The sequence below is a fragment of the Pelophylax lessonae genome (assembly GCF_965119305.1).
Source record: "Pelophylax lessonae genome assembly, chromosome: 3".
Taxonomy (NCBI): Eukaryota; Metazoa; Chordata; class Amphibia; order Anura; family Ranidae; genus Pelophylax; species Pelophylax lessonae.
Window position 1 is genome coordinate 496,389,234 of NC_138770.1, and position 25,358 is coordinate 496,414,591.

The 25,358-nt window shown below is 44.7% G+C and overlaps 1 protein-coding gene across 2 annotated transcripts in view; it reads left to right on the forward strand.

Annotated features, from left to right (window-relative positions):
- HEATR5B (HEAT repeat containing 5B) overlaps positions 1-25,358 on the forward strand; it is a 181,648-nt gene that overhangs the window by 55,730 nt on the left and 100,560 nt on the right. For both annotated transcript variants that reach the window (XM_082250254.1, XM_082250255.1), the window contains exons 17-21: positions 3,819-3,924; positions 15,199-15,389; positions 17,040-17,199; positions 17,288-17,477; positions 23,397-23,566. In XM_082250254.1, the coding sequence (XP_082106380.1) occupies positions 3,819-3,924; positions 15,199-15,389; positions 17,040-17,199; positions 17,288-17,477; positions 23,397-23,566 (817 nt within the window). The remainder of the gene's footprint in view (positions 1-3,818; positions 3,925-15,198; positions 15,390-17,039; positions 17,200-17,287; positions 17,478-23,396; positions 23,567-25,358) is intronic.

The window sequence follows — 25,358 nt, forward strand, 5'->3', positions numbered from 1 at the left end:
ATATGGTTCGCTTATTTCCAGATCCGTGGACGTCTCTGGTATAGGTCAAGTGGGCCCACAAACTAATTCAAGATCGAGTTTCGGTCTTTTCCTTCGGAAAGGTTCTTCTCTTCCGACCTGGATTTGTCCCCAGATCGCTTACGGGTCACTTTGGGGCATTGCAAGACTTGTTACTTCATGGGGTGATTTTCCTGATTCCGGCTTCAAAATTTTTTCAGGGGTTTTACTCAATCCTGTTTACAGTGCCCTGGAAGGAAGGCAATGTTCATGCAATTCTGGACCTCAAGTCACTAATCTGCCTTGTGCGGGTACAGAAGTCCAGAATGGAGTCCATCCACACGGTAGTGGCATCTAGTGAATTTTTTTGCTTCTATCGATAGCAAGGACACCTACCTTCACAATCCAATATGTGCTGGTCACCAGAGCTTCCTCCACTTTGCCGTGGGTGAGAAGCATTATCAGTTTGTGGCGTTTACCTTTGGTCTTGCCTTCGCTCCTCGGGTCTTCACAAAGTGTCGGCCCCGGTGCTAGTATTGTTGCGTCAGCGGGGGTACCTGAATGATCTTCTTCTGTGAGCAGAGTCTCCGACTGCTCTGATGGACACCTTGGAGATTACGCTGTGATCTATGATGGAGTTTGTTTGGGTTCTGAACCTTCAGAAGTCTGCTCTGGTTCCGTCCACGCAACTGGACTATCTGGGTGGATTCGGACTCAGCCAGAGTGTTGCTTCCTCTGGAAAAACTCAAGAAATTGCAGGAGGCAATTCAGCTTCTGTTGTCCAGCAAACGGTCATCCATCTGGAGTTGCATGCGGGTGCTGGGCCTGATGGTGTCTACCTACGAAGTGGTTCCGTTTGCACAGTTCCACACGAGTTCTCTGCTAAAAGAGATTCTGGTGAAATGGGACAAGAATCCACAGTCTCTAGAGGTGGTTCTCTGACATTTCAGCAGGGAAATCCTCCTCCCCCTGTACTGGGCTGTTGTCACCATGGATACCAGCCTGTCCTGGTGGGGGGGGGGCTTCCTCGTCACAGCTTGTGCTCAGGAAGTCTGGACTCGGGAAGAGTCCAGACTGCCGATCAATGTTCTAGAACTCCGAGCGATCAGACTTTGTCTGGCTCATTGGACAATTCGTCTTCAGGGTGTCCGGTACGAATTAAACTGGACAATGCCACGGCCATGGCCTATGTCAATCACCATGGGGGGGGGGGGGGCACAAGAAGTGTCCTGGCGAATCAGGAAGTATCCAGCATTCCAAGGTGGGTAGTTACAGAGGAAGGAAGGTACAGAGATTTGTGGCATGGTCTCGGGATCCTCTGGCCGACGCTGCAGAAGCATTAGTGGCTCCTTAGCATCAGTATCGTCTAATTTATGCCTTTCCCCCTCTCAAACTTCTGCTAAGACTCCTGAGCAGGATCAAGGCAGCAAGGGATTCCAGTCTTTCTAGTAGCTCCAGACTGGCCTTGCCGGTCTTGGTGCGCCAATCTGGTACAGCTGGTTGCCGATACTCCTTAGAGACTTCCACTCAGGAACATCTGCTGTCCCAGGGGCCAATCTTCCATCCTGCTTTACAGTTGCTGGTTTAACCGGCTTGGCTGTTGAAAGCCAGGTGTTAAAGGGTTGATGTTTGTCTGAATCGGTGATTCCTACGCTGTTCATGGTTAGAAAATCTACCTCTAGGAAGATCTACCATCGTACTTGGAAGACGTACGTTGCATGGTGTGAATCTTTTGGGGTTCTCCCTCACTCTTTTTCGTGGCTCGGATCTTGGCTTTCCTCCAAGGTAGAGGGGTAGAGCAGCGCCTGGCTTTGAGTACCATCAAGGGCCAGGTTTCGGCCTTGGCGGTTTTCTTTCAACATCCATTGGCCAGGCATTCCTTGGTGCGTATCTTTATCCAGGGAGCTCGATACTTGGTTCCTCCAATGCGGTCTCCACCGTGGGTCCTCAAATTGGTGTTGTCAGTTATCTAGTAATCTCCCTTCAAATATATCGGGAGGTTCCCTTGCTTACATTGTCCCAGAAGATGGCCTTCTTTGATGGCTATTACTTCTACGTGCAGGGTGTCTGAGCTGGCCGCGTTGTCTTGTCATTCACCTTACCCGTTGGTTTACAGAACTAAGGTGGTTCTTCATCCCTGTCCATTGTTCCTTGTCCCTGTCCGTTGTTCCTTCCAAAGGTCGTCTCCTATTTCCATTCGAATGAAGACGTTGTGTTGCCTTCCCTTTGTCCAGGGCCTAAACATCCTAAGGAAATTGCTCTGCATTCCCTGGATGCGGTTCTGGCAATTTAAGGTTTACCTGGAACCTACGGAGTCTTTTAGGAAGTCAGACTCCTCATGGTTGGACCTTGAAAAAGGTTGTCCGCTTCTGCGGCGACCATTTCCATATGGATCAGACAGACAGTGATTCAAGCCTTTTCAATTAGGGGTCAGGTTCCTCCTTTACCTGTTAAGGCACACTCTACTTGGGCGCTTAGTGCCTCCTGGGTCTTTGGTCATCGGGCATCAGCGATGCAGGTTTGCAAGGCGGCCATCTGGTCGTCTGTGCACACTTTGTTATAACGTTTTAAAAAATGGATGTTTTGGCATTTGCGGGTGCTTCTTTTTGCTGGCTGCTGTTTAGAGGACCTGGTACTCTTTGAGGATGTATTGTTTGTTTTTTTTTTCAGGTGAGCTCCAGTTGTTATGGTTGAGCTCCATGTTACCTGGTTGACTATGGTTATCCTTGGGAATTTCTTTCTGCTGTTTTCCCACCCCTCATGTTTAACACTGCTTTGGGTTGTCCCAGTGGTTAAGAAGAATCAGGAGCTGTGTCTGTCATTGAACGAAATAGAAAATGGGATTTTTGACTTGCCATAAAATCCATTTCTCTGATGTTCATTGACGGACACAGCACCCACCCCTCTGTAGAGTTGTCTTTATTCTGACACTGCTTGTAACAAAACTTGAGTGTGTATAGCTGAGTGTGAGTGTATACCCCCTGGGACTGCCCATAGGCGTAGTCAAGCCTTTTCCTGCCTAGTGTCCTACTCCTGTAGGGAGCAGTATAACCCAATGGTTATGAAGAATTAGGAGCTGTGTCCGTCAATGAACATCAGAGAAATAGAGTTTACGGTAAGTCAAAAATCTCATTTTTTATTTTTATTTTTTCTATACCTGCATTGCTTTTGAAGGGAAAATACATGAGTAATGTATATATCTAGCTGCAAGCACTACTTGGAATTTTAGCATTATAGACAGAAACTGATTTTATTACTCTCAGTGACATCATTAGGGGTTTGTAAACTTCTTGCAGTGACAGCTGCCCTCCAGAATACATTTTTAGCAGTGTTTTACAGGGAAAGAAATCACAGCAGAGTGGGAAAGAGAAGACTGTGGGTGAGAGACTAACTTAGGAGCACACTAAAGATGGGAGGCACTGGGCACATCAGCCAGTATTTTTTCTCTACTTGCAGCATCTTTAGGTATATAATTAAGTAATTTAACAGCTAGCTATGTAATGGAGGGTCTATTTGAACTCAATTATGCCACCTAAAAGCCTTGCACAACATTTAAATTTTATTGCATGACTGGTGACTCTTATTTTAGCAACCACCTGATGTGTGTATTGAACCTGTGACTAAGATTTATTTCTAATCTATATGTGGAAATTGAGTTTTGCATTTAATTTGATGTTTTGCAGCTGCAGCATTTTATAAGCCCTATAAATGCTGCTGACATAAGTATTAAACAGGTCCTTGTGAGTATGAAGATAAAGTGTGGCTTTTCTACAGCACGAGTCTCATTATAACTGGATATTTGGCTGTGTTTTCTCCTCTAGATTACAAATGTTGGATCATTTTGCTGAGTGTGTAAAACAGGCTAAAGGAGTTCGCCAACAGTCTGTGCAACTCAATATTTTCACAGCTGTGCTTAGTGCACTCAAGGTACAGATACCACAATATGAAAATACCAAGTACTTGCCATATTTCTAGCTATTGCCAATCCTGTAGCAATTTTACTGTATTTAACAGCCTTTGCCAATGCATTCATGTCAAGTGTACATTTGCCATAACACTTCTGAAAATTGCTTCATGCTCATGTTATTGGAAAATGCCATAGTTATGGCACAAAAGTTTGATTTTAAGCTGTATTTTAATGTTAGTCAAAGATAAAGTTTTCTTCAATATTATTATGAATTGAAGAGGCAAAAAGTAATAGATGTGTTATTTTGTGTTATGTACAGATGCAAATGCAGGATTTTAAGACTCTCTCTTGTATTCAAATAGGGCTTTGATTATACCACAGTTATCTTAACCACTTTATCACCGGAGGATTTTGTTGTCTTCCGTCCAGGCCACTTTTTGCGATTCGGCGCTGTGCGAATTTAACTGACAATTGCGCAGTCGTGCGACGCTGTACCCAAATTACATTTATGTCCTTTTTTTCCCACAAACAGAGCTTTCTTTTGGTGGTATCTGATCACCTGTGTGATTGTGTAAATTCCCCCCAAAAAAAATGTAAAAATCAAATTTTTTTAAAATTTTTGGCCAATTTGTTTTCTGCTACCTATGTTTGGTAAAAAAAATCGCAATAAGCGTATTTTGATTGGTTTGCGCAAAAGTTATTGCGTTTACTAACTAAGGGAAAGATTTCTGTCATTTTTGGTGTTTTTTTTTTTTAACGCGTAATGGCGGCGATCTGCGATTTTTTTTTTGCGGGACTGCGACATTGCGGCGGACAGATCGGACCCTTGACTGACATTTTTGACACTTTTGGGGGTACCAGTGACATTACTACAGTAATCAGTGCTATATATATGCACTGTTACTGTAAAAATGACACTGGCAGGGAAGGGGTTAATTTTATTGGAGAGGGAGGGGTTAATGTATGCCTGGTGCTTACTGACGTGTGGGGGTGGAGGTGACTGAGTGACAGAAGGACAGATCGGATGTCCAGCTATGCTGAACACTCCGATCTGTCAGTCCCTGTCACTATGAAGATCCGCCCGCTCTGTTTACACAGGCGGGCGGATCTCCTCACTCGATTCCCCGACGATCGGGGCAGAGCAGCGGCGATCGCCGCTGCTCCTCCCCTGCCCCGTCTCCCGCTGTGACTGAACACAGCGGGAGCGAGCCTCCGGCGGCGCGTGAGCGCCGCCCACAAGGGGTGGAGTCCAGCGACGTAGGTCTACGTCGCTGGACGGGATCGTGCCACATTGCCGCAGTAGCAGCAATGTGAGCAGGGCGGAAGTGGTTAAAGGATAACCCCTCTTTTGTGGAAAAAAATATAGCAAGTAAAAAAAATATATAGCATAGACAATAGTTACACAAGCCATACTGTAATGTTGCTAAAAATTTACTTTTCCTTTTCAAACAAATATTTTCTGAAAAGTCCATGCAATTTGGTTCCTGGAAGCGTGGTGTACACAGTTGGTGTATAGAATGCCTTTAGAAATGTTATTTCTCTTTCGTTCATCAGCGGACACAGCGCTCCATAAATCATACCTACTGGGTTATATTGCCTCTTCCAGGAGTAGGACTAGGCAGAACAAAAAACACCTGGCTACACCCATGGGCCATCCTCAGCTGGTATATAAACCCCCCCCCAATCTGCTCTAGGTAATCAGTTTTAATCTCTAATCAGGAGTAAGGACCTAGGCTCTCTGCTGTGATCTCTGGTCCTAGCAATTTTTTTTTTTTTTTTCTCCTTCCTTACATCTTTTTTGTTCCCTTGGGGAATCTACAGCCAACTGCCTGGCAACGGGCTGGATAATCAAGATCCAGTGTTCCCCCCAGCCAGTGAGCATGTGCAGACAACAGCTATGTGCTAGGTCAGCCGCGACATAGCCTCACAGACAGAGGCTGGCCCGCGAGTTAAACATCTCGCAGAGTCGCAGTCACAGCAGTTCCTTGGCCGACAGCTCCCCTACTTCGGTGGTGAGGAATTTTGTCTGGAGCATTACCCGCACCATGGAAGGGTAAATACTGTCCCCCCCCCCTCTTCTCTTTTTAGCGTTTTTTTGGGGTGAACGCGTGTAACCTCCAGGGACGGTTGGACCTGCCTGCAGGTTCCCTCCTCCTATTCTGAAAGTGAGCTGGGCTTACCCCACTCCCTTTCCCCCATCTGGACCTGGAGTCTGGTGGGGTCCCAGGGCAGAGGATGCAGCAGAGACCCTTGGGGTCTCCCCCATCCCCCCTCTGTAAGTGTCCTGAGATATTGTGTGTCCCGCCCTGGTAGTATGGAGGGGTAGCAGTGTAGGAGACCCCTACGTGCATTCCCTACTGGTTGCAGTGTAGGTGTGGTGGAGAGGGGTCCCAGTGCAGAGTGCGCAGCGGAGTCTCCCCAAACGTATGCCCTGTCTGTGGAGGCACCTTCAGGGGGGGGGGGGGTCCCCTTGCAGAGGGCAAAGGGAGGATTCTGGCAGAATGCTTCGGCATCTCGAGCTGCCGGCGGCCATATTGGTTAAGTCCAATGGTGTTGTGGTGGTCATTTTCCCTTGGTTTGGCTGGTCTTCAGCCCGTGGCCATGTTTGTGTAGCCCGATGATGTCATGGCAGCTTTTTTTCCCTTAGTCGGGGAGATGCTGGGGATGCCAGAGCTCTTCCTCCTTCTTCCCCTCTTCCTGTGCCTGGGACATATGAAAAGGGATGAAATTCATGGTGTTGCTGGGTCCGAATTTTCGGCACTCCTCCGGTCAGTAGGGGGAGTCCCTGTTCTCTCTCTCTCTGCTGGTAGGCACCCTGAGCTTTGGGGGGATCCTTTAGTGGTGCCAAAAGATTGTTTTTGTACTGCAAGATTTTCCTTTCCTTTATGGAGCCTCAGGGTCACCTCTCCCCCACTGTCACCCTGATGGAGATGGCAGGTCCCTCGGAACCCCAGCTTCCCATATTTGCACTGACGGCGGTCCTGCAGTCCTTAGGCTCCATGTACACGGGACGTTGTTAAAAGTCCCTTTGAATGCTGGAATTTTTAGGACGTTTGAAACGTCCGTTCAGTCGCGTTTATACCCGCGTTTAGCGGGCGTTTAGCAGCGTTTGCGGGCGTTTGCGTTTAGAAGCGTTCCTAGAGGTCAAAAAAATTATTCCCCTTTAAAATGGAAAAACGCGAACGCTAAACGCGGGTCATCGCGTTCAGATGCGTTCGGACGCGTTTAGACGCGTTCGGACGCGTTTGTGCGTTTGAAACGCCGGGAAACACACGTTCGAACGCAAATAATTGCGTTCTAAAAACAGTCCCTGAACGCAACTGCCTGCAAATGACTGTAAACGACCTGGTGTACATGGACAGATAAGATAAAATGTAGATGGGTTCAGGGGCTTCTGAAAAAAACGCCCAACTGCTCCTAAACGGCCATTTCCAGCGTCCCGTGTACATGGAGCCTTAGTGTCCTGGGTGGAGGTGGTGTGTTGTCAAAGGCCCAGGAGGAAACATCCCCCGCCTTCCCCTTCTCAGTTTGTCTCATCTGATTCTGAGCCTGATGCCACCGGGGATGTGGCCTGTCCTGGGGGGGCTTAATATCACACCCCTAGATCCATCCGATAGTGAGGATTATTCCTCCATGGACGCAGCAGCTGGTAGACGCACTTATCACTACAGTGCATGACACTTTTTATAAATGTAGGATGCTGCTGATGTGGCTGTTTCTTTTGGTAGGCATAACTCCCCTCGCACTCCAAAGGCGTTTCCTTATGTGCCTTATTTTGACAGGTTTTCCTGTAAGGAATGGGAACAACCAAAGTTACCCTTTTGTAGTTCCAAAATGTTTTGCTGTATGCTACCTTTTTATGGAGTCACTTTTAAAGAAGTGGACTAGTCCACCAGTGGTAGACCTTCCTGTGTCCAGGTTGAATAAAGCAATCCTGATCTCAGTAGAGGAATCCCCATCCTTTAAAGACCCAGGTGACAGGAAAGTGGAGGCTGTGGCACACAGCAGGTTTACTATGGCTGGTTCGACATTGCGGCCAGTCTTTGCCTCAGCCCTGGTGTCTCAGACCCTAACTGAATGGGCCAAGCTTTTGCGCCAGAGTCTAGGGAATGAGCAGGTTCCCATTGCTTATGTTGATTTAGCAGACCAGTTGGTCAATGGGCTGCAATTTATTTGTGATGCAGCTTTGGATAGGGAAGGAGCCTTGTCGCGGATGGGGGCCCACCTTCTCAGCCCATAGAAAATTATTTTGTGCTTACAGGACGAAGAATAAGGGAAATAGATCTTTAAAATCTTCCCCAGGAGTTTCCAAGCAAATGTGGTCTGGTAAGCCTTGAGCTAGCCTTTCTGGACCCGCAGACAAGACCCCTTCAGCATGAAGGTCTGCCCGATTATTGGGGTGGGGGGACATCCTCGCTGGGTTCCCGCCCCGTGGACTTCTTTTGTGAGCATCAAGGAGATCCACAAAATGTTTCTTTTGGGAGTACCCAGAAAGGGGGGGGACAAGGTTTGTTCTTTCAGGTTTTTTAGGTCCTTAATCCTTGTGCAGGTTTCATTCCTGCAAAGGTTCAGGTAATGTCCGAAACTACCTAAGGTCCCCCCTATCCCTGTCCAGGGAATTAATTTACCTAGGTCTGATCCTAATTCTGACCAGGGTGGTCCTTCCTCTGGACAAACTTCGGGAACCACTGGCTGTTATTCACCGGCTGCTGTCACACAGACAAGTTCTCTCCCGATTTGCATACAGGTACTGAGTCTGGTGGTATCCACCTTCAAGACAGTTCTGTTTGCATAGTCCTACATGCAGCTCCTTTTGGCAGGTTCGGCTCCACAGGAGGATACTGAGGTTCATGACAAGGTCAAAGGTTCCTCTGCTAGACGCTGCAGACGTCCTAGGGGCACAGTAGGGCCAGTATTCTCCTCGGCTCAAGCGTCTTCTGCGGTTCCTGCGATGAATCAAGGGTGAGGGTCGTCTTCCGATCAGTCTGCTGGTCGTAAACATCCCTTGATGGCTACCTCTCAGAGATGACCAGGGCTGATCTACCATCCTGCTTTACAGTCGCTGGTTTTAATGGCTTAGCTATTGAAATCCAGGTACTGAAGGATAGACGTTTGTCTGGAACAGTGATCCCTACTATGGTGAAGGCAAAGAAGTCGTCTTCCAGCAGGAAATAACATTGTACGTGGAAAGCGTACATTTCTTGGTGTGAGTCGATTGACGCTCATCCTCGATACTTTTCTGTGGCTTGGATCTTAGCCTTTCTTCAACGGGGCGTTCAGCAGAAGTTGGCCTCGATTACCATCAAGGGCCAGGTGTCTGCCTTAGCATACTTCTTTCAGCGACCCCTAGCCACGCACTCTTTAGTTCGTACCTTCTTTCAGGGGGTTTATCATGTGGCTCCACCTGTACGGTCTCTTTTCCCACCTGCCGCCATGGGATTTAAATTTAGCGCTTTTTAGATTCTCCAGAAACCTGCATTTTAGAATATTCAAGAGATTCCCTTGCCTATGTTATCCCAGAAGGTGGCTATTACCTCGGCCTGCAGAGTATTGGAATTAGTGGCATTATTGTGTAGTGCAAATGTGTGTTCCTGCTTGTAATTTTTTGCATGATTTTTAGCACGTTTCTGCTGGTCATACTTGGCCAGCCATTCACCCGTGCTTGACAAATTTCTGAACTCCTTTTGTCAAGAATTTCACAAATTTTGTCACGTGGCAAACGTAGCAAATTCACACCACCTTTGGGGTGCCATTAAAAAATTCTGCCCATGTTTTCAAAGCAGTCATGTATGTTGAACACCCAGAGGGGATTGTTTTTTTTTTTTTTCTCAACAAAAGTGGAAATGCTCTTTAACAGCTTCCGGACCACATTCAGCATATATACTGTAGCAGAGCGGCCCGACTGCACAACATCACGTACATATTCATGTACAGGGAGCTCAGATGTGATTTTGTGCACTAGGTCTGGGACGCGCATCGCCAGTGACCCACTTCTGCTGTGATTGGATGCAGCGGGTCCCGTGGGCCGCGATCGCTGCCTGGACATGCTAATTGTTCAGGGAAGAGGCAGAATGGCCGTCTGCCTATATATAAACAAGGCAGATCGCCATTCTGTGAGGGGGGAAATGGAGATCTTGTGTTTCTGCAGAGCAGAAACGCGGATCTCGGTTTTCCTCCAGTCACAGCATCTCCCCCCCCCCCCCCACACAGTTAAAAAGCAATTCCTAGGAGCACACTTAGCCCTTTAATTGCCCCTGATGTTAACCCCTTCCCTGCCAGTGTCATTTATACATTGATAGTGCTTTTTTTTTTTTTTTTTTTTGTATTTGTATTTTTTTGTATTGGTCCCCCAAAAAGTGTCACTTAGTGTCAGATTTGTGTACCGCAATGTCGCAGTCCCGCTAAAAATCGCTGATCGCCACCATTACTAGTAAAAATAAAAATCCATAAATCTACCCCATAGTTAGTAGATGCAATATCTTTTGCGCAAACCACATAATATATACTTATTGTTTTTTTTGTTTTGTTTTTTTTTTTTTAACAAAAACATGTAGCAGAACACACATTGGCCTAAATTGATGAAGAAATTACATTTTTTACATTTTTTTATTGGATGTGTTTTCTAGCAGAAAGTAGAAAATGTTTTTTTTCTTTCAATTTTTTTTTTTGTTTTATAGCACAAAAAATAAAAACCACAGAAGTGAACAAATACCACCAAAACAATTACTATTTATGGGAAAAAAAGGACATCCATTTTATTTGGTGCTTCTGGTCCCTCCCTCCTGTTGAGTGTCCCCCACAGTAAGCCACTTGCTATGGGGGCACCTGAGCCGAGCTGCAGCTCTGTGTGTCCATTCAGACACGGAGCTGCAGTTCCCCCCCTGCCCCCTCTCTCTCCTGATTGGATAACTGACTTTGACAGCCGCAGGAGCCAATAACACCTCAGGTGTGTCTCAGCCAATCAAGAGGGAGAGTCCCGAACGGCCGAGGGATTTATGGACATCGCTGGACAGAGAGGGACCTTAGGTAAGTATTATAGGGGCTGAGGGGGGCTGCTACACCCAGAAGGTTTATATCCAAATGCATTAAGATAAAAAAACCTTCTGACTTTACAACTTCTTTAATGTGCTTCTTCTTGTGCCACTCCTTTGTTACCCTGGCAGTATGTTTTTGTCATGCTGGAAGACCCATCCACAACCCATCTTCAGTGTTCTGGCTGAAGAAAGAAGGCTCTCCAAGTTTTTACGGTACATGGCCCCGTCCATTGGCCCCCCTCAAGCACGGAGGTGGAAACATGCTTTGAGTCGGTTTCTCTGCTAAAGGCACAGACTGACTTTGCCGCATTGAGTGGCCAACGGATAGGGCCATATATTGTAAAATCTTGGATGAGAACCTTCCTCCCTCAGCCAGAATAATGAAGGTGGGTCATGGATGGGTCTTTCAGCATGACAATGACCCAAAACATACCGCCATGGCAACAAAGGAGGGTCTCAAGAAGAAGCACATTAAAGCAGAGTTCTTCCCCCAGAAAAAAAAAAAAATGAAAGTTAGCAGCTACACATGCTGTAGTTGCTGTCTTTTAATATTAGGATATTTGCCTGTCCTGGAATCCAGCAATGACGGCACCCCAGGCGATGTTTTCATCGTCTGTCGAGTGCTGCTACCGCCATTTCCAGGAAGAGAACATGGCAGTGAAGCCTCGCGGCTCCTTGCCCGGTTCCCTGCTGCGCATGTGCAAAGCGGGCTGCGCATTCTAATTGGTGCGGTTGCGGGCAAAGGAGGAGGGGGCCGGCTTGTGACGTTCTTCGCTGCGGCAGAGTCCACTGGAAATAGGGATGGGTACCTGTTAAAAACAGGTACCCCCCCCCCCCCCCCCGAAAGATGCCAAATGTGGCACCGGAAGGGGGGAGCAAACAGATCAGCAGAAGTTCCACTTTTGGGTGGAACTCCGCTTTAACGTCATGGAGTGGCCTAGCCAGCCTCCAGACCTTAATCCTATAGAAAATTTATGGAGGGAGCTGAAACTTCGAGTTGCCAAGCGACAGCCAAGAAACTTTAAGGATTTAAAGAAGATCTGAAAAAAAGAGTGGGCCAAAATCCCTCCTGAGATGTGTGCAAACTTGATCACTAACTACAAGAAACGTTTAACCTCTGTGCTTGCCAGCAAGGGTTTCTCCACCAAATACTATTTCATGTTTTGCTTGGGGATCAAATACTTATTTTACTCACTGAACTGCAAATCAATTCATAACATTTGTATTATGTGTTTTTTTTTTTTCTCTGGAATTTTTGGTTGATATTTTGTCTCTATCATTTAAAATACACCTATGAGAAAAATTATAGACCCTTCATTTTTTTGTAAGTGAGCAAACTTACAAAATCTGCAAGGGATCAAATAATTATTTTCCCCACTATGTGTATGTATGTATATAAAATATATATTCACTGGCCACTTTTGTAGGTACACCTTGCTAGTACGGGGTTGGACCCCTTTTTGCCTTAAACTGCCCTAATTCTTCATGTCATGGATTCAACAAGGTGTTGGAAACATTCCTCGGAGATTTTGGTTCATATTGACATGATGGCATCACACAGTTGCTACAGATTAGTCGGCTGCACATCCATGATGTGAATCTCTTGTTCCTATTGGATTGAGATCTGGTGATTTTGGAAGCCATTGGAGTACAGTGAACTCATTGTCATGTTCTAGAACCCGGTTTGAGATAATTTGAGCTTTGGGACCTGGCTTTATCTTGCTGGAAGTAGCCATCAGAAGATGGGTACAATGTAGTCATAAAGGGATGGACATGGTCAGTAACAATACTCGGGTAGGGCGTGCCGGGCGCACAATTGGTACTAAGGGGCCCAAAGTGTGCCAAGAAATTATCCCCCTCACCATTACACCACCAGCCTGAATTGTTGATACAACGCAGAATGGATCCATTCATGTTGTTTACGCTAAATTCTGACCCTACCATGTGAATGTTGCAGCTATAATCGAGACTCATCAGACTAGGCAATGTTTTTCCAATCGTTTATTGTCCAATTGTGGTGAGCCAGTACGAATTGTAGCCTCAGTTTCCTGTTCTTGGCTGACAGGTGTGGCACCCGGTGTGCGGTCTTCTGCTGCTGGGTTTGATGTGTTGTGCGTTCAGAGATGGTATTGTGCATACCTTGGTTGTAACGAGTGTTTGAGTTCCTGTTGCCGTGCCATCATCTTGAACCAGTCTGCCCATTCACCTCTGACATCCAACAAGGCATTTTTGTCCACATAACTGCCGCTCACTGGATATTTTCCCTTTTCCCCACCATTTTCTGTAAACCCTAGAGATAGTTGTGAATGAAAATCCCAGTAGATCAGCAGTTTTTGAAAAAACTCAGACCAGCCTTCCTGGCACCAACAACCATGCCACGTTCAAAGTCACTTAAATCCCCTTTCTTCCCCATCCTGATGCTGGGTTTGAACTTCAGCAAGTCGTGCTCACCACATCTAGATGCCTAAATGCATTGAGTTGCTGCCATGTGATTGGCTGATTAGCAATTTGTGTTAAGCAATTGTACAGGTAGCCCTAATAAAGTATCTGGTGTGTATGTGTGTATATGTGTGTGTGTATATATATATATATATATATATATATATATATATATATATATATATATATATATATATATATATATATGTTTGGGTATATGTGTGTGATTACACCCCTAAGTAAAAATGTCCAAATTGGGCCTAAAGTGTCAACCAGTGTGGCCACCATTATTTTACAGCACTGCCTTAACCCTCATGGGCATGGAGTTCACCAGAGCTTTCACAGGTTGCCACTGGAGTCCTCTTCCACTCCTCCATGACGACATCACGGAGCTGGTGGATGTTAGAGACCTTGCGCTCCTCCACCTTCTGTTTGAGGAGGCCCCACAGATGCTCAAAAGGGTTTAGGTCTGGAAACATGCTTGGCCAGTCCTTCACCTTTACCCTCAGCTTCTTTAACAAGGCAGTGGTCGTCTTGGAAGTGTGTTTGGGGTCATTATCATGTTGGAATACTGCCCTATGGCCCAGTCTCTGAAGGGAGGAGATCATGCTCTGCTTCAGTATGTCACAGTACATGTTGGCATCCATGGTTCCCCTCAATGAACTGTAGCTCCCCAGTGCCGACAGCACTCATGCAGCCCCAGACCATGAGACTTCCACCACCATGCTTGACTGTAGGCAAGACACACTTGTCTTTGTACTCCTCACCTGGTTGCCGCCACACACGCTTGACACCATCTGAACAAGTTTATCTTGGTCTCATCAGACCTCGGTACATGGTTCCCAGTAATCCATGTCCTTAGTCTGCTTGTCTTCAGCAAACTGTTTGTGGGCTTTCTTGTGCATCATCTTTGAAGAGGCTTCCTCTTGCAGACCAATTTGATGCAGTCTGCAGCGTATGGTCTGAGCACTGACGGGCTGACCCCCCACCCTTTCAATTTGTGCAGCAATGCTGGCAGCACTCATACGTCTATTTTCCAAAGACAACCACTGGATAGGACGCTGAGCACGTGCACTCAACTTTTTTGGTCGACCATGGAGAGGCGTGTTCTGAGTGGAACCTTTCCTGTTAAACCGCTGTATGGTCTTGGTCACCGTGCTGCAGCTCAGTTTCAGGGTCTTGGCAAACTTCTTATAGCCTAGGCCATCTTTAGGTAGAGCAACAATTCTTTTTTTCAGATCCTCAGAGTTCTTTGCTACGAGGTGCCATGTTGAACTTCCAGTGAGCAGTATGAGGGAGTGAGAGCGATAACACCGAATTTAACACACCTGCTCCCCATTTACACCTGAGACCTTGTGACACTTAACAAGGCACATGACACTGGGGAGGGAAAATGGCTAATTGGGCCCAATTTTGACATTTTCACTTAGGGCTGTAATCACTTTTGTTGCCAGCGGTTTAGACATTAATGGCTGTGTGTTGAGTTATTTTGAGGGCACAGCAGATTTACACTGTTATACAAGCTGTACACTCACTACTTTACATTGTAGCAAAGTGTAATTTCTTCAGTTTTGTCACATGAAAAGATATAATCAAATATTTACAAAAATGGGTGTACTCACTTTTGTGTGATTACTGTATGTGTGTGTGTGTGTGTGTGTGTATATATATATATATATATATATATATATATATATATATATATATATATATATATATATATATATATTGCAGTTATTCAATGTAATCAGAGTAAAAGAAAGTAAACTTACTGAATAAAAATTAGCTGGAGCATTTATGTTTTTATTACTTGTTATTCAGGGTCTTGCAGAAAACAAAAGCTCCCTGGGTCCTGAAGAGGTTAGAAAATCAGCACTAACATTGGTCATGGGTGCCCTGGACAATCCTAACCCTATCCTAAGATGTGCTGCTGGAGAGGCCTTGGGCAGAATGGCTCAAGTGGTTGGAGAGGCATCATTCATTGCTAGGATGGCACAGTATAGTTTTGACAAGTAAGTTTGTGGCTGACAAATCTGAAATGCATGCTTTGACACTGTTGCTGCCTACTTTTTGGTTCATTGCCTTAGACTTATAGTCTTCATAACAGGGCTTGACAAACCCCAGGCGCCAGGTTGGCTTGACGACCAGAAACCGCGTCCTTGCAACTGGGCTGCCGCCAGCCCACTCACTGCAACTCCTGGCTCCCCGGACACGCAGCTCAGAGTGTCGGGCAGCTGATCCTTCTCTCTCCACCCCCCCCCCCCCCAGTAGTCTAATGTCCGGCTGTAAGTGACATGAGAGGAGAGGGGGCAGGCCTCCTCTCCTCAAGCAGCCGCTGTCTCCTTCTCCTCCTCCTCTTCCCCAATGCCCGAGCAAGGCCTGAGAATTAATGGCTTCTCTCTGGGGGAGCTCTCTTCCGCTGTCCATGCCGCAATGCCACCAAGCCGGCCTTCCTCCCCCCAGAGCCAACTTACACGGTGCGGGAGTGGTCAGTGGGGGGAGGTCAGACATTGGTGAAGGGTGCGGTGGAGGGGGACCCAGCAGCCTGTGTCGTCTCCACCGGACGGAGTGGGCGGACTGTCAGTCCTCTTAGAGGGAGGGAAGGTTTTCTGGTGGAGGATGGAGCACGGGAGCTGCCTGGGCTGTGTGTTCCTGTGTGCACACTGTGATATGCTGAGCCGGTGTTCTATCAAATAGTGCACTTGCTGCGATGCTGTGAGGTGGAGTAGGGGAGATGAGGCAGGTGGATATGCTTTAGAAGAATCCTTTTTATGTCCTCTGATAAAGCCCTGTGTACCCTCAACAATTACCACACTTTATGTACAGCTGGGCTCCATTTTGTAATGGTGACCAGAAATCCACCAGAGCAATGATTGGAGTCACCCTAGAGCAGTGGTCCTCAACTCCGGTCCTCGGGGCCCACTAACAGGCCAGGTTTGCAAGATAACTAAATTACATCACAGGTGATCTCATTTGCTGCTCAGTGATTGCAGTATTCTAGTCGCATCTCCCCAAGGTAATACTTAAAATCTGGCCTGTTAGTAGGCCCCAAGGACCGGAGTTAAGGACCACTGCCCTAGAGGACACACATGTAGGCAGGAAGCAGCTGCAAAGAGGCAGCAGATCAACAGGGCTGAGATAATTCTTTCATTTTTTTTGTTTTATTTAAAGTGTCACCAAGGCTTCATTTAGATGGGCAGTTGGGTAGTAAAAATGTGTAGTAGATACAGGTTTTTTTCCACCCACTAACAGCCACCCTTAAGCTACAATAGGCAGCAGATGAGGGTGTTTTACATGCCGCAGTCACGATGCATTCACAAAAAAAGGAGTTTCCCCCTATAACAGGTTTATAGCGTCCTTCTTTCTGGAAAGCCTATAACCCTGACATAACAGCGGTACGTTGGAGTTATTGACTGGCTGCTCTGCTTTTAGCAAGTTAGGGGGGTGCAAATTATTTGCCTTTCCCCGGGGCTCTGACAACCCACGCTACGCTAAAAAAAAAAACTGGCTCCTACATGCAAAGCACATTTGTCAAGCCCTGCTTCATAATATATAAGAAAGCTTTTGCTTATGCTTTCTTTAAAAATGGAAACCTTATTGTTTAAAACTCTGCTTACTGCTAAAGGTAATTATATATTTTTTTGTATGTTAAAATCTTCTAGGTTGAAATCAGCTAGGGATGTAGTGTCTAGAACAGGTCATTCTCTTGCACTTGGCTGTCTTCATCGTTATGTTGGAGGAATTGGGTCAGGACAGCACCTTAAGACGAGTGTCAGTATTCTCTTGGCTTTGGCTCAGGATGGCACTTCACCGGAAGTCCAGGTGAAGAAATCTTCTAAAGCAGTTAAAAAATAAAGAAAATTGTGTTAAACCTGTAAACTGAATGCATTTTCGTTTTGTTTATTCGTAGACCTGGTCTCTTCATTCACTTGCCTTAATAGTTGATTCCAGTGGTCCAATGTATCGTGGCTATGTTGAACCAACACTGTCTTTAGTGCTTACACTTCTACTGATGGTCCCACCTTCACATACAGAGGTTCACCAGTGTCTGGGTCGCTGCTTGGGGGCTATCATCACAACAGTTGGACCAGAGCTACAAGGTAAGCTCCTATATGCACTATATTGTAAAACATTTTGGGACGCCTGCCTTTACTTGCACATGAACTTTAATGGCATCCCAGTCTTAGTCCATAGGGTTCAATATTGAGTTGGATATTTGTTAGAACTCATGCGCTGCTATAGAAATAAACAACCATGCTATATTGATAATAATAATGGTGAACTACTGCTACCACTAAAATAAGCACTCAAATAACTTGAAATAAAGTGGTGTGCAGTTTTCACGTGAATGATTGTGCATAAACATCAACAACATAAATCAGTATTCCTGTGTATTAGTGAAAAATGTTTTCCTAAAAAAAAATTAAAAATAATATAACAATTGTTCATCGTGATAAAGTGCTTCAATCAAACAACAATTGGAAAAAACAATCCTTTTTACCAGGTCCTTGTAATCCATTGTAGTAAGGTACTCCACTCAAAGGTCAATACTTGTTCCCAAACAACTTAAATAAGTGACTATTCCACCTTAAATTCCAGCCACCATTTATTCACCTCTAGGTGCAGTGCGCGCTCACCTTCAAGAGATCAAACAATTGTAGTATAGTAATTCAGTGGAGTAAGTCGAATATACAGCCCTCTTGTCATCCTCTGCATGTTGCTTCCCTAATGCAAGGGATATGGCTCCTTCCACAATGGTGTTCAAATAAATTGGAAACTGTCTGTACAATGTTTACTCCCTAAAAATTATTCACCTAGAGGTGAGTAAATGGTGGCTGGAATTGAAGGTGAAATAGTCACTGATATAAGTTGTTTGGGAACAAGTATTGACCTTTGAGTGGAGCACCTCACTAGGGTGGATTATAAGCACCTGGGGAAAAAGGATTGTGTTTTTTTGTCAATTTTTGTTTGATTTAAGCGTTTTATCATGATGGACAATTTTTATATATATAATTTAAGGAAAATATTTTTCAGTAATGCACAGGAATATTGATTTATGTTGTTGATGTTTATGTACAATAATTCATGTGAGAGCAGCGCACCACTTATTGATCTATTTGGCAATATTGAGTTGGCCCACCCTTTGCAGCTATAACAGGTTCAACTCTTCTGGAAAGGCTGTCCCCAAAGTTTAGGAGTGTGTCTATGGGAATGTTTGACCATTCTTCCAGAAGCACGTTTTGTAAGATCAGGCACTGATGTTGAACGAGAAGGCCTTACTCATAGTCTTCGCCCTAATTCATCCCAAAGGTGTTCTGTCGGGTTGAGGTCAGAATTCTGTGTAGGCCAGTCAAGTTCCTCCACCCTAAACTTGCTCATCCATTTCTTTATGGACATTGCTTTGTGCATTGGTCCAAATCATTTGGTGGAGGGGGGATTATGGTGTGGGGTTGTTTTTTCAGGGTTTGGGCTTGGCCCTATAGTTCCAGTGAAGGGAACTCTTAAGACAACAACATACCAAGACATTTTGGACAATTTTATTCTCTCAACTTAGTAGGAACAGTTTGGGGATGGCCCCTTACTGTTCCAACATGACTGTGCACCAGTGCACAAAGCAAGGTCGATTAAAAACATGGATGAGCGAGTTTGGAGTGGAGGAACTTGACTGGCATGTGCAGTGTCCTAACCTCAATGCGATAAAACACCTTTGGGATGAATTGGATCAGAGACTTCTTGTCCAAATCAGTGTCTGACCTCACAAATGCGCTTCTGGAAGAATGGTCAAACATTCCCATAGACACACTCCTAAACCCTGTGGACAGCCTTCTTAGAAGGGTTGAAGCAGTTATAGCTGCAAAGGGTGGAACAACTATATATTGAACCCTACGGACTAAGACTGGGATGCCATTAAAGCACATGTGTGTGTAGGCAGGCGCCCCAATACTTTTTATATGCAGAAATTAAACTGCTTTCCTTGACCCCAAAATGCGCCTGCACATATTGTCCCCAATGATTGCCTTCTTTCAAGGGTTAATGAATTCAGTTAATCTGATCTTTCCTTCCTTACCCTCTCCCTCTCATTAAAACGGAACTACTTGTATAGATATTAAAGACTCAAAACAATGCAGCTTGCAGGAAGTTGTAAGTACCTAAATTTGACTAACAGCCTCTTGCAATCCTATGTACAATAAAATAGTACTCAGACTCAGAAAAAGAAGGGGCAGCACTAGTAGCAAATCAGGTGTGTTGCGTGCAAATGTAATGGCAGAAACCACCTGATAGGATGCTAGGTAGATTAAAACACTGTAATAATTAAGGTAAAGGCAAAACTTTTTTTTTTTTTTTTTTTTTTTTTTTTTTTATGTATTTTGATGGCATGTTAAAGGGTTAGAACCCCTGTCTGATTTTGAGGTTTGTGTCCCACTGGAGCCCTCCACGTCCACTCAAGTCAACTCCTGAGCACATCTTTTGCAGAGGGTCTCAATATAGCACCATCGCCTATCTCTGACCCTCCCTGATCCTTTAGAGCAGGCAAGATTTTATTTGTCTGTGACAATCTCATCAGATTGAGAAGGTCTACAGAGAGGGTTCACCATTCTGGTACATGTATTTCAGCAACAGGTGCCCCCAGGCCTCCTAAGCCTGATTTAAGAGGGCTTTATTTTAGAGGTCTACGAATCCCTCTACATGAAAGTGAAAGTTCACCCCCACTTCTTCAGATAGGGGCCTAATTGTGCATTCTTGGAGTGTACTTGGACAGTCTCCTTCTTTGGTGGATACTAAGGTTTAAGGAAATCCCCCTTTTAACCCTTAGGCTAATCCCTCAATAATGGTGCTGCCTTTTCCAGTCGGTCTGGGGGTCTCCCCTCCCTGGGTCCCCTTCCCTCAACTCTGATGATATTTTGTGTTCTGCAGCTCTACCCCATTTAGGCCTTGTTAGCTCAATCTCCTCAGGAGGCAATTTACAAGATGATATACGGCCCTTCAGTTGCTAACCCCCCTGTATATTGAATTCTCTCTCTTCCGGCCAGGAGGTGCGACAACACAGAGCACTTAAGCAAGGTGTAGACACATCTGTTTATTTCAAGTTTCTCTCACACATTTAAAGGAAATTTGGGCGGCAAAACCCTGTTTAAACCAGTTACAATTCATGGGTCAATTTATCAATAGAACATATCTCACACAAAACAATAGAAGAAAAGGCCCTTGTGTCCCCTATACATCTGTGTCAATATGAGGTGTCTTGTGTCGGAGATTGTGTTTTGTGGGAGAGCCGATCCGTCTGTGTTCAGCTGTATGATGTGTTGACATGTAAGTAATTGTCAATGATTTCAGATGTTTTCTGTCATCTCTATGTGAAGCCTAACTTGTTAAGTGTCCAAACGAATGAATGGAGAGGTGTTTAAAATGTAAATACCTATCAATGTCTTGTCGTCTATATGCAAAATATCCAACTGCCAGGTGTAGTCTGGGTGTAGACCAGGGTTGAGGACCACTGATGTAAGGCATTAGGCCCCTTTCACGTTCTGCTCAGCGGGGGATCGATCCGCCAATCCCCACTGAGCAGGCGGATGACAGCTCCGTCTCCGCTCTGAGGAGACGGAGCTGTCGGTTTCCCGCTGTCCTCTATGGGGGAATCGGATGAGAACGGACCGCCTGTCTGTTCTCATCCGATCCCCTGGACGGATGGAAAATGGGGTTTCCATCAGTCCAGATTTCACGGACAGGATCGGATCGGATAGCAGCAGGTGTCAGCGGATATGTCACCGCTGACATCTGCTGCCCTATAGGGATGCATGGAGGATCCGATCAGATCCGCCTAAAAAACTGACAGGCGGGTCTGATTGGATCGTTCGTGTGAAAGGGGCCTTGCAATAAAATTTAAAGTAAGTGTTTTCCAGTATTGTGCATTATATTTAAAATGATTATAGCCATGCAAAATGGTCTCAGACTTTAGTACTTCTTTAATATAAAACATTTATATACCCTGCCACCCTTCATGTAACTTTGCCTGACTCTCAGGTAAAATACCCTTTATATCTGACTTCTGGGTATATTTATTATCAATAAATATAATATATACAGTTGTGCTCATAAGTTTACATACCCTTGCAGAATTTGATTTCTTGGCCATTTTTCCGAGAATATGAATAACACAAAAACTTTTCTTTCACTTGTGGCTAGTGTTTGGCTGAAGCCATTTATTATCACTGTGTTTACTCTTTAAATCTTAATGACAACAGAAACTACCCAAATGACCCTAATCAAAAAGTTTACATACCCCAGTTCTTAATACCGCGTATCGCCCCCTTTAACATCAGTGACAGCTTGAACTCTTTATGGCATTTGTGGATGAGGCTCTTTATCTTCTCAGATTCAAAAGCTGCCCATTCTTCCTAGCAAAAAGCTTCCAGTTCCTTTAATTTCTTGAGCTGTCTTGCATGAACTGCATGTTTGAGCACGGACTGTGCCTCAAACACTTACCCGAGCCTCATCTCGATCCAGCAGTTTTCACATGAGCAGTGGCTCTCCCGGGGCTCTTCCTGCCATTCACTCCCGCTACTGATAATCACAGCCAATAAGGAGAGAGCAGGGGCAGTGCTGAGCCATGCTCCATGTGTTAATAGACACATGGCCTGGGTGCAAACCTGTTCGGGCGCACCCGTAGCAAGCTGCTTGCTATGGGGGCACTCGGCAGAAGGGAGGGGCCAGGAGCATAGGCAGGGGACCCTAGAAGCAGAGGATTGGGGCTTTTTTGTGCAAAACCACTGAATAGAGCAGGTTAGGATGACCTGTTTGTTATTTAAAAAAATAAAATAAAAATCTGCCTTTAATATCACTTTAGGTTGTGCTATTATGTATATCTCCTGGTATACTTTTCTTAGTGAGTTTGTGTTAACCCCAAGAAAGGTGTTTTTTTAATGGCAGGTACAAAAATTCAAATTCTTTTGTTCATTACACTTTTTTTTTTTTTTTTTAACGTAAGTAAAGGTATTTTTTTTATGGCTGTAAAATAAAAAATGGACTTCATCCCTTCATTATATGTTACCAGAATTACATTCCTAATAAGGTAAGTGACCAAAATCTAAACCCCCCCCCAAATGCCCTCCTTCCTGACTGTTCTATCAAGAATAATAGTACAACTATCAATCCCGCCCCTCATGCCAGGGTACTAGGTGTAATCCTAGACACTGACCTTTCATTTCTGCCCCAATTTCCTCCAAACGTTTGTAGAATTCGCCCCTTTTAACTAATTAAGCCACCAAGCTACTTCTTCACTCCCCTTGATATCTCTTGCCTTGACTATTGCAACTCCCTTCTTATAGGCCTACCTCTGCTCACTCTGTTATGAATGCTGCTGCCAGAATGATCTACCCTACCAGCTGCTCAGTGTCTGCCACCCTTCTCTTCCAAATTCCTCCACTGGCTTCCAATTACCCATTGAATAAAATTTAAAATACCAACAGCATACAAAGCCATTCACAACTCTGCCCAGGCTACATCACTAATTGTTGTCTCAAAATGGCACCCAAAGTGTTCTCTGTACTTCTCCTAAGACCTCCTGCTCTCAAGTTTTCTTGTCTCCTCCTCCCATGCTCCTCTCCCAGACTTCTCAAGAGCCTCTCCCATTCTTTGGAACTCTCTACCTCAATCTGTCTGTTCATCTCTTACTTTGACCCTTTTTGGATGATCCCTGAACAATCATCTATTCAGGGAAGCCTATCCACCTAAAAAAATTACTTTTTAGCTCATCCCTTTAGAGTTGTTACCTTTTGTACTATTTGCTCCACCCTATTAGATTGTAAGTTCATATGAGCAGGGCCCTCCTAACCAATGTATTGTAACTGTATTGTTTCCCTTTACATTGTAAAGTGCTGTGCAAATTGTTGGCACTATAAAAATCATGTATAACATGAAGATTAATAATATTATGGCGTGTATTTAATGCATATATGCATTGCTTTTGCTAATGCTCCCTCAATGAACTGTCTAATATAAATGTTAATTTTCCATCACAGGCAATGGGGCCACAATTTCAACCATTCGTTCCTCATGCCTTGTGGGCTGTGCTATAATGCAGGATCATTCGGACTCATTGGTCCAGGCTGCTGCTATTTCCTGCCTTCAGCAACTTCATATGTTTGCCCCCCGGCATGTCAACTTGTCCAGCTTGGTCCCTTGTCTCTGTGTAAGTATTTTTTTTTTTGTTTTTTTTAGTCCCTCCCCCTTTACTTTTTAAAAGGTTTTTGTCCTATTGCTGCAACACTTGCAGACCATGGAACTGGACTTTTGAAACTGCAGTTTAAAAAGTATTTTTGTTGCAAATTTAAAAAACATAATTTTCTTAGTCGTACAGGAAACAGGATCTTTAGTCTTGAAACAAAATGAATGGAGGCGTACTCCTCTGCCATTTTCCCGGGGTACGCCTCCATTCATTTACATGTCACTGCGGAGGAACAATATATCCTTGCTGGATTCAATTGGAAAGCCGCTCACCTTATTTAAAGGAGAAAGGACCAGCGGCCAGTGCTGTTTTTTCAAACGCAAAAGGTTCCTTATTTTGGTAAGAGGCCATTACCTTCTTAAACACTGGTGGTTTGTCACAGAGTTGGAGGTGGATAATACATAAATAGCCTAATTGGATTCACTTACTGCTCTTGCCTTTTTCCGCCGGGTAAGGAGGAGATTCACCAGGTGGAGGGATTTCACAGTCACTATTGATTTGGTTGAACACTTCACATTTGTATTTAGTTTCACCGAAAACACCATTTGAAGAAAGACTTTTACTTTGGACTGATTATATTACATATTATTTGTATTGTCACCCATTTATTTGAGTTGTTTTACCTGATATTGTTGAATAGCAATATTGTCACAAGTAAATTATATATAATTTATTATATATTTATTTAGAATTAGCGCACTTATATATTACATCATTTATTCACATTTTCAGTAGCAGCTTTTTCACAAATCAGCGCACCCCTTTCCTATTCACATATTCATATGTATATGTATATATATATAATTTTCAACTTTTTTTTTTTTTTTTGCACTGTCCCTTCAATTCATTTATTTTTGTAAATCAACTTTATTGCTATCACAAGGGATAAACCAACATCCCTTGTGATAGCATGGGTGGTGACAGGTACTCTTTACTGAGACATCAGATGTTTAATTAGACCTCAGATATCGCCTCTGCCCTCAAAAGCATCTGATCAAACCGAGATTGGTTTTACCAGATGCTTTTACAAGTCGGTGTTCTAAAATTTAGTCGGACCCGTGAAAATTCCGGAACCTCGTCACTTCCGGGGACGCTCCGTCACCACCAGTTGCTGCGAGCCCCGGTGCGCATGCGCACAAGGCATTTTCAAGGTCCAATGAAATTCTAAGACTTACGAACAGCTGACTGAGAGGAGGAGGAGCTGAGGTGAGACGCACACACCACTGCGGGATAATGTTACAACACCGCCGCAAACATGTTGCAGAGCTAACTTAGAGGAGGCGGGAAGGAAGTGAATACTCATACTAAATAGTAATGATAAAAAAAAGAAAATAAGAAATACTAAACATTTTTTATCATTACTATTTAGTATGAGTCAGCTTTGCAACATGTTCCTTGCTCGATGACGCGGCGGTATTGTAACATTATCCCGCAGCGGTGTGTGCGTCCCACCTCAGCCCCTCCTCCTCTCAGTCAGCTGTTCATAAGTCTTAGAATTTCATCGGACCTTGAAAATGCCTTGTGCGCATGCGCACCAGGCTCGCATCAGCTGGGTTATGACGTAGCGTCACCGGAAGTGACGAGGGTCCGGAATTTTCACGGGTCCGACTAAATTTTAGAACACCAGTAACAGTTTGTTTACTTCAAAGCAAAACCGGAACTGACAAAATATTCGCTTCTGGTTTCTTAGGCCATGGAGATGATTGGGGAACTTCTTTTCCTCCTTCATTTCTATGGTCAGCTGACGGAACCATTC